The sequence below is a fragment of the Salvia splendens genome, chromosome 3 (genome assembly GCF_004379255.2).
Source record: "Salvia splendens isolate huo1 chromosome 3, SspV2, whole genome shotgun sequence".
NCBI lineage: Eukaryota > Viridiplantae > Streptophyta > Magnoliopsida > Lamiales > Lamiaceae > Salvia > Salvia splendens.
Window position 1 is genome coordinate 37,099,066 of NC_056034.1, and position 8,981 is coordinate 37,108,046.

At 39.3% G+C, this 8,981-nt stretch overlaps 1 protein-coding gene and 1 pseudogene across 2 annotated transcripts; both read right to left on the bottom strand.

The window, feature by feature from the left end:
• Nucleotides 1-3,806: 3,806 nt before the first annotated feature.
• LOC121795869 lies at nucleotides 3,807-4,517 on the bottom strand (annotated as a pseudogene).
• On the bottom strand, nucleotides 3,847-8,522 carry LOC121795868 (probable linoleate 9S-lipoxygenase 5). Of its 2 annotated transcripts, none has more exons than XM_042194519.1 (9): nucleotides 7,874-8,522; nucleotides 7,608-7,777; nucleotides 7,172-7,409; nucleotides 6,764-7,102; nucleotides 6,603-6,688; nucleotides 6,429-6,536; nucleotides 6,053-6,357; nucleotides 5,720-5,983; nucleotides 3,847-5,642 (listed from the first exon to the last, which is right to left on the bottom strand). In XM_042194519.1, exons 1-9 carry the CDS (start codon nucleotides 8,115-8,117, stop codon nucleotides 4,871-4,873), a joined length of 2,526 nt encoding a protein of 841 aa, XP_042050453.1. In that variant the 5' UTR covers nucleotides 8,118-8,522; the 3' UTR covers nucleotides 3,847-4,870. The 2 variants fall into 2 exon arrangements, with proteins under 2 accessions (XP_042050453.1, XP_042050452.1); XM_042194518.1 differs by having other exon boundaries at nucleotides 7,485-7,777.
• Nucleotides 8,523-8,981: the final 459 nt, after the last annotated feature.

Below are 8,981 nucleotides of genomic sequence, written 5' to 3' on the forward strand. Positions count from 1 at the left end.
GCTAGTCGCTCGTTCCCACAGACGGCGCCAATTTGTGAATCTACAAATCTGGATTCTCACTTTCTATCGAAGCGCTTGAATAAGATCTTCGACGTGAAACAATAACGAATGAATGAACGAAAAACAATAGCAAGAACTCGAGGATTTAACGTGGTTCGGCTTTTGCAAGCCTACGTCCACGGGAGAGAAATGGAAACACTTTATTGATCACTCTTGTACAACACTAATCACTCGTAGACAGTCTCAGAAACGAGTTGCATAGCAATCTACACTCAAGATTACAAATCTAGTATAAACTCTCAAGTGTTGCGTATGGTACATGAAAGAAACTCGACTTTCAAAGCTAAGTGTTGATGTGAATTCTTGAATATGACTCGAGCTACAATGCCTCTTTATACTGCTTGAAGCTCTACGCAACAGCCTGCATTCGGTTACTAACTCCCTCAATCAAAACTTGAAACTTGATCTTGAGCTCAACCGTTTTAACCGTTTTAACCGTCACTTCATTTTCAACCTTCAACTCCAACACAAAGTGTAGCACATTCACGAGGCTCAATAATGTCTAAAATTATGTAGATTTGCTAGTTTGTAAAAATGTGTCGAATATGTGTAATTTGATAACTAGCTAAATTCCTTATAATCCTACTTAGGAATTGTGACTTGTGATGTGTAGTCACTCTTTTTTCTGTTGGCTTATCATTCTTGTGTGGATGGCAATCAATATATGTGAATAGTCGAATTCATAGTCTCAAAACAGCATCACATACGGCGATATACGGAGTATTATTATTCGAATCGACCAAAAAAAGTTATGCACATAGTTAATGGTCATACTAGCACACAAAGGTATCTTCGGAAGTGTAATTAAATAGATAAAACTTATTAATACCTTTTAAGTATAACTAAAAGATTATGTTCAAAAACATCGAGTCGTATTTTATAATCGAGCAAAGAAGCTTCGAGTAGTTAAATTCATATAATTGAGCATATTTATGGATTTGTAGGATAGCGAAATTACATTTATCTAAGCTACGCTTCACCAAAACAAATAAGGAGGGGTTGAACCTGTTCTAGGTGGTTGGGTTAACCCCATCAATAAATATTATCAATATAATAATAATCTTGGACTTCTTCAATTTATGACTAGTCTTCCAATTTATGATATTTTAGACTACAAAAATTTTAAACTACTATTGTATTTTGTATTAAATTGTTTAGTATATGTTTTAAATTAATACTACAATTATATTCTGCATCATTTAAGATTTTAATTTAACTTTAATACTACCAATTTTCTCTCAATGACAACAAAATACCACACAACTTTTCTCATTTAAGTTTATTCATCAAATATTTGCTATTGATGATAATACTCCATTCGGTTTGCGATTAAGAGTCGGGTTCCGTTTGACACGAGGATTAAAAATTATAAAGAAATGTGGATGAAAAAAAGATAGTGGAATGTTAATTTTATTTATATATATTTGTTTTATACTTCCTCTATCCAACGTTATTTGAATCGTTTTTTTACACTCGTTTTGGAAAAAAATGATACTCCCTTTGCCCACAAAAAATAGACAAGGTTTAACATTTTGGTCGTCCACCAAAATTAGACTACTTTCTAAATATGGAAATTTTTTAACATTTAAATACCATTAATAATTGTGGATCCTACAATCCACTAACACTACTCATCTCTTACTTTTCTCATATCTCTCTTACACTAACACTATTCATCTCTTACTTTTTCCATCTCTCTCTTACATTACTAATTTCACACTAATACCCGTGCCACACATAACTATATCTATTTTTGGTGGACGACGGGAGTAATAACTAGTTAAAATGGAGAAAGATTAAAGTAAGAGAGGAAATAATGTAAAGAATATTTTTTTTAAATGAGTACAAAAAGAAGTAAATCAAGTAAAGTGAGACAGATGGTGTAACAAAGTATAAGTGTAATGATTCAATTGAATATAAGGTCTAATTACTCTGAGATGTATTTAAATGCAAACTCTAAATATTATACAAAATTTGTCAACATATTGTGAATACATTTTTTATTTTCAAGATTTTGATGTGAACACATTATCAATATATTAACATCAAAATCTTGAAAAGTAATAATGTGTTGACAGAGTTTAATTTGGAATTTATACAATATGTTTTGCAAATTAAACATTTTAAAAAACTTTACAAAAATCAAATTACGCTTCAATCAACATTTTTAAAAATCTCTATGGCTCCGTTTGGTGCACGAAATTGGAATTGAATTGGAAGGAATTGAATTCTAATTCAATTCCAAATCCTATGTTTGGTAAAGTGAAGTAATTGATATGAAATTGAATTTGAATAATTTGTGCACACACACTATACACAAAATACACACCCATACACACTTCACACAAAATACACATACTATACACACATAATACGCACACTTCACACACACTACACACACTACACAAATTTCACACATTTCACACACTACACAAATTTCACACACTACACATATTTCACACACTACACACACTACACATTTCACACACTACACGCACTACATACATTTCACACACACTACACACACTACACATATTTCACACACTACACAAATTTCACACACTACACACATTTCATACACTACACACATTTCATACACTACACACATTTCATACTTTACACACATTTTACACATTTCAAGCATCCAAGTTTTGTGTAATGTGTGAAATGTGTATAGTGTATGAAATTTATTTAGTGTGTGTAATGTGTGAAATTTGTTTACTGTGTGTAGTGTGTGAAATTTGTGAAATTTGTGAAATTTGTGTAGTGTGTAAAATGTGTGTATTGTGTGAAATTTGTGTAGTGTGTAAAATGTGTGTAGTGTGTGAAATTTGTGTAGTGTGTAAAATGAGTGTAGTGTATGAAATATGTATAGTGTGTGTAGTGTGTGAAATTTGTGTAGTGTGTAAAATGAGTGTAGTGTGTGAAATATGTATAGTGTGTGTAGTGTGTGTATTGTGTGAAATTTGTGTAGTGTGTGAATTGTATGTAGTGTGTGAAATTTGTTTAGTGTGTGTATTGTGTGAAATTTGTTTAGTGTGTAGTGTGTGAAATGTGCATAGTGTGTGAAATGTCTGTAGTGTGTGAAATTTGTGTAGTGTGTGAAATGTATGTAGTGTGTGAAATTTGTTTAGTGTGTGAAATGTGTGTAGTGTATGTGAAATGTATGTAGTGGCTAGTGAAGCTATCTAATTTTATGACTCTTTGGAATTTCAATTTTCTACTTTTGATATGAAATTCAAATCATGGAATTGAAAATTTTGGAATTATAATTCAATTCCAATTCTATACATTTTTGTGATACCAAATAAATTTCCATTGCTCCAATTCCATTGCTCCAATTCCATGTTCACAAACACACCCTATACAAAAATCTGAGTAGTAGTTCTGATTCTCGCAATCACGCCACCGTCTCCTGTCCTGCCGCATTGTTTCCACTGTTTGCATCGACGCCTCTTTTATGTGTTCGATTTATTTTGATTTCATTTTCATCCTAAACAATTTTGTATATTTGAATGTAATTTTTCTGTAAGAACGAATTGATAATCTTAAATCAAACTTTGAAATCCAATAGCTTGAAGTCTTTGATTTGTTATTGTGTGCATAACGGCACTATCCGCAGTGCAAATTTTTACGGCAAAAGATTTTAGTACGGATGTAACATTTATTGTATACTATACCATTAGTTTTAGTTTAAATTAGGGAGAGTTCAGCCGACTCAGTGAATTATGATTGCAGAGTTGTAATGAAATATGAGAATGCGAAGAAAGAGATGAATCCCTGATCGCGTTTAAGATTAGATAGAAATAGAAGTGAGTAATTAATGTGATGAAATGATCACAAATCATAGACTTGCTTGCCGGTGAACTTGACCTCAATGGGACTGACATTCTTCCCAATGGACCTGAAGTTCTGGCCGACTCCGGTCCGGCCGGCGTTGACCTTCTCCGGGTAGACCCCATCCTTGGGGTGCAGATACTGCACCTCTCCGTTGGGGAACACCCGGTAGAATTGGTAGTTTATCTTGTACTTGGACCGGAGCCGTGTTCCCAGTGCCAGGCACTGCTCCTTCCTCGCCAGCTTCAGCAGGTTCGGCCCCTGCCTCATGATGGCTGCGCCGCCTGTCGGCATCTAGAACACCTGCTCCTTCGGGGACTCCCATGTGATCACGTAGAACTCCTCCACCTGCGCCTTCCGGAGCAGCCCTCCCGTGCTGCCTCCGAATATCGGTGATGGGGTGGTGGGGTCCAGCTCCGGGGGGTGAATCCCGCAGGAGCTTCAGCCTTCTTGGTGGGGGCCTCCTCGGCCATGGCGCGGATGGGGCGTTGGGTTTGGGTTTTAGTTGGCTTGTGGGATGGGAAGTGGGCGAGGGATTGCTTCCATGGGGCTGCCACGCTGTCGGCGGATTTGGGGCCGACGGTGGCGGAGAAGAGGGAGGCTTGGGTTGCCATGGCCATGAATTGGTTGGGTGGTGGGAAATGGAAGGAGGAGTTTGGAATAGTACTTGATGACTAAATGGTTGGATATTGGGTGGATAAGGTGATATGGATTAGCCAATTATATGACTAGGCTTACCCTTTTCTACATTTTTTTTGTTGTTCCATCAAATTCTAGTAGTTTGGTGGAGTATAGGAAAAGAGCATGACATTTACAGAAACCATATATAATGACAAAAAGAATTGTAGTTGTAATTTATAATGTGGTGAAACAAAGCTAGAACACATGTAATCACAAACAATAACTAGTTGAGATGTAAAAGAATTGCTACTGCTTTAGTGCTAGACATAAGGGATGCAGAAAATGACCATGTTCAGATAGAGATACTGTTGGGAATACCCTTTCCAGTAAGGCCTCCCTCTCTACTGTAATCAGAGGTGTTGGGGTATAACAGCATGTAGGGGACCTCCACAGGCCCATAACGGTTCTTCAACGTCTTATCCTCGTTCCTCTCCCTTATTCTCTTCTCAATCTCAACCAGCGCTGCCCTGAATCTGTCGAATGCTTCCAGCGCTCGCTCGTCGCTAGTCCACTCGGGGTTATCTCTCTGTCCAAGATATATCTCATCTCTCGAGTGCCTAGACAATATTTCAATCAAAGAAACCCCGAGCAAAGTTTGCAGCTGAGCTGTTATAGTTTTCAGGTAGGCCAAGTCTGGGTTAGACTCCAGCTCAGCAAACTCATCACTATCTGGTTTAGGCATGAATCTACGGCTCACTGTGGGGCGGTTTGGGAGGTATCCCGCGTAAGGATATTGCCCGAAGTTGACAGCAGCGTGGAGGGCCGACGCCACCCATATCACGATTGTGCATGATTGGATGAGCTCAGCTCTTGTCTCCATCTTAGGCCACCACGGCTTGTCCTTTAAGTCGCCGTGTCCCACTTCACGAAGCTCCTTCCACCATGATTGAAGCTCTGTGTCTCCTCGGACCTCATCGTCTGTAGCAGGATAGTAGATGGAACAGTACTCAGTCACCCAAGCTTCGATTGCGTACCAGATTTCCAAGCCATCAACAGCGAAGGGGTAGTCTTCAATTAACAGTTTGAGGCCGTAGGGATGGCTTTGGTCGGGAAAAGCCACTCCTCTGCAGTAGTTAGAAAGAGATGACATGTTAAATAGCAAGTGCAGGTTTCAAATAATTGGTTATGAGTTATGACCAACCTTTTGATGAGGTCTACGGGGAGTGCTTGCTCGGTGAAGTTCCAGTTTCTGTAGACGAAAGAAGACATTTCCATGGCGTATCTTGCTGGGAAGACGGTTATCTCAAGCACTCCACCTGCGTTGATGAGGATCTGCCTAGCCAAGGCGTTTATGTGGATTGTGTCGCGGAAATGAGGCTTCAGAAGCTTGTGTATAGGGTGGAGCGTGCTCAGCTGTCTGTTGGTTGCAATCACAAATGGCTCAATCACCGCGTGAGTGTTCAGCCTGCACACAGATATGAACACATTCATCATCGTTGCATCTAAAGTTGTGTTGTACGCAATGTATATGTACCAGTGGCTAATGAGTTGATGATAGCCTGAATCATTTACTGCAACATAGGCTTTCGCGAGCTGCCAGATGGCACTCCCAACTCCGTGATCGCAAGGAGTGAACACTTGACTTATGGCACCGAGGGCGTCTCCATTTTCATGGGGCAAGCTTAGTTCAATCGCCAGTGGTTTGAGAGTGCCATCTGCTTGGAGGAGAAGGATTGTTCGGGTAGCGTAAGTTTTTGTTGTAGTGGTGTTGACCCTTCGGAGGTACGGCATCAGCGCATCGTGATGATCTAATATGAACATCTTGTTTTTCTGTATGGCCTGGTCATGCATGTTTTATAATCAATTTCATGTCTGGATTGAGGAAAAGTGTAGAGAATTAGGAATATGACCTCATCGACGGTGAGGCCATTCATGTTCGTGTGGAGGTGCTCTCGTGTGATTCTGCTATCTTGATCGCCATATTGTTCCCGGTCTAGTTTGCTTCTTGGTGGAAACTCCTGTGATGTCGGAATGGTAAAATCATGTTTCTAACCACGTAGATTTGTTGGAGTCGTTTCGATTACCTGGAGACGTTGAATGACAACAGGGTTCACTCCTGCGAGCATTTCTCTTCCGAATTCTTCATCTGTTCTCCATGCAGTTTTGTCCCCTGCAAACACTTGTGTTAAAAACTTAAAATCTAATCGAAACACTTCCATTACAAACTGAAGTAAGCTTGGCTTACCTTTGATGACATCCGGCACGGGGAACTTAAGAAAGCGTTCCCCATCCGAACGGATGAGTTCCCGGACCAGCTCCCACGGAACACACTGCCTGATTTTCTTGAGCGAGTGGGAATCAGGCAGCTTGACTCCGCCTTCATAGAGACGAAGAATGTCTTCAAACGTGTCGAACTCATTGATAGTCTTGTCAAGTAAAGCCTTCACCTCCGGCACTATAACCTGGCCTATAGATTTAAGAGCATAGCCTATGAAATCAGAGAATTTGACCTGGTTGAACCTCTCATCATTCGGGACATATGTGTTCAAGCTCAGCAGAAACAACCTGCTTTCAGTATTGGGATCTGCATTTCAAAACTTGTTATCAATGCTTGAATGGTGAAGTCAGTTGACATCAATATGTGGATGCTTACCCTTTTTGTTAGGCTTACGCCCGGTTCTCGCTCTACGAGGGTAGGGATAGTCCGGGCCCCCAAGCACCGGACGAGCGTAGTGGTGGCCATTTTCAGGCATACCCAAGTCACTATAGTATGCATAATCATAGACCCTATCCCACTCCTTGAGCATCCCGGAGCCCGTCCCTCGGAGGCTCATGAGCTCTTGCTGCCTATAAAAGAGCAGAGGCTCCGGCGTCTCGGCTGGCAAGTACGTCTGTTTAATTACATCAAAATCAACATATTTATAAAGTTATAACACAACATTCTCTTGTGAAAAACAGAGACAGACCGCGTTTGTGAAGAAGATGCGATCATATGCATAGCGATGCGCAGGATAAACCCAAGAATCGCAGAGGAAATGCATAGGACCGTAGCCATGGACGTCTTCTAACCTCACAGTCTTCAAGTATACCTGACTGCGGTGTTGGTTTCTCACAATCAGAGCACCAGGAACGCCTAGAGATTCATCCCAATCGAAGCTCACATCGAACAACGCATCATCCTCCGCATTCAGAGAAGTCAGCTTCGGCACCCAATCCTCCAAGTATGCCTCTTTTCCCACCTTCCCTTTTAGCAAGTTTGCTTCAACAAACCCAAAAAAAGAAAAAAAGTTTCATCAATTAATTCTGTATTTCCACTTAATTTACAGAAAGGAACAACACGAGAGAGAGGACTAACCAGGATCAGCAGAGTGGGAGCTGACAAGCTGGAGGGAAATGCCTTTGCCCATGAGCTCGTGAATTCGGTCCACCAAGGAAGCGCGGATGTCGGTGACATCCATCACATTCTTCTTCTTCAGCACAACAATGCCTTTAATCTTCCTCTTCTTCTCAATGCCAACACTGGGCTGGTCTTTAATCTTGCCACACACACACCCCACTAAATTCTCCCACATCTCTGAATAATCACAAGCACACACCATTGCAAAAATGAGTCTGTGAAAGAAAGGGGGAATAGTGGAATTGGATGATTTTGGAGGAGTATATATGTAGTGGTGATGAATTAGTTGATGATGGAAAAGCACTAATTTTGAAATGGGTAGAAATTATACCTTGCTTGAGTAGGTGATTATGGGGCTAAAGGGGGGAAATGCAATAGATTCTGCGTGTAATTAATGTTAATTATGTGATTAGATGAGTGTGTATTTATGATTTTATTAGGGCAAAGAAAATCTGTTTGGGGAGAGTTAGTTACAAGTGGTCAATGGGGATTGGTCACTGCCTCTGGGATATGATGTTTTTTGATTCTACACACTTTTCTCCTCGTGCTTTCAAGTTTAACTAATAATACTATGGTTTTTTATTAGTTTCTTCTTTTCCTTTATCAGTTTTTGCCAGCTCTCTTCTTCAAGTTTCATTTTTCTTTATTGATTTAACTTTTTTTTTTGCTTTCTCGTATGAAAATTGTAAAAATATAGTGCTTTAAGAGATATGATACAGTGAGATGATGTCCATTTTGATAGAATGGACTATGGTGAGTTGTTTGGATGGATCATAGAATCGTTTCTTTTTTCTTAATGTCAACAAAAATGTGTAAAACTCCTATTTGGTCATACACGTTTTTTTATGATTTAATGTGTAATGAAAAAAAAGAGAATGATTTATGGGCCTTGTTTTAATATAACTTAAACGATGTTCTTAGATACATCATGTATGTTATATCCATCTATTCCATGTCATTTAATTTTATGCATATATGTAAAATACTTATTTACTAAACAATATTGGTATATAAACATATAATGTGCAAAAAGAAACATAGCATGATAGGAGTATGTTTTTTACTC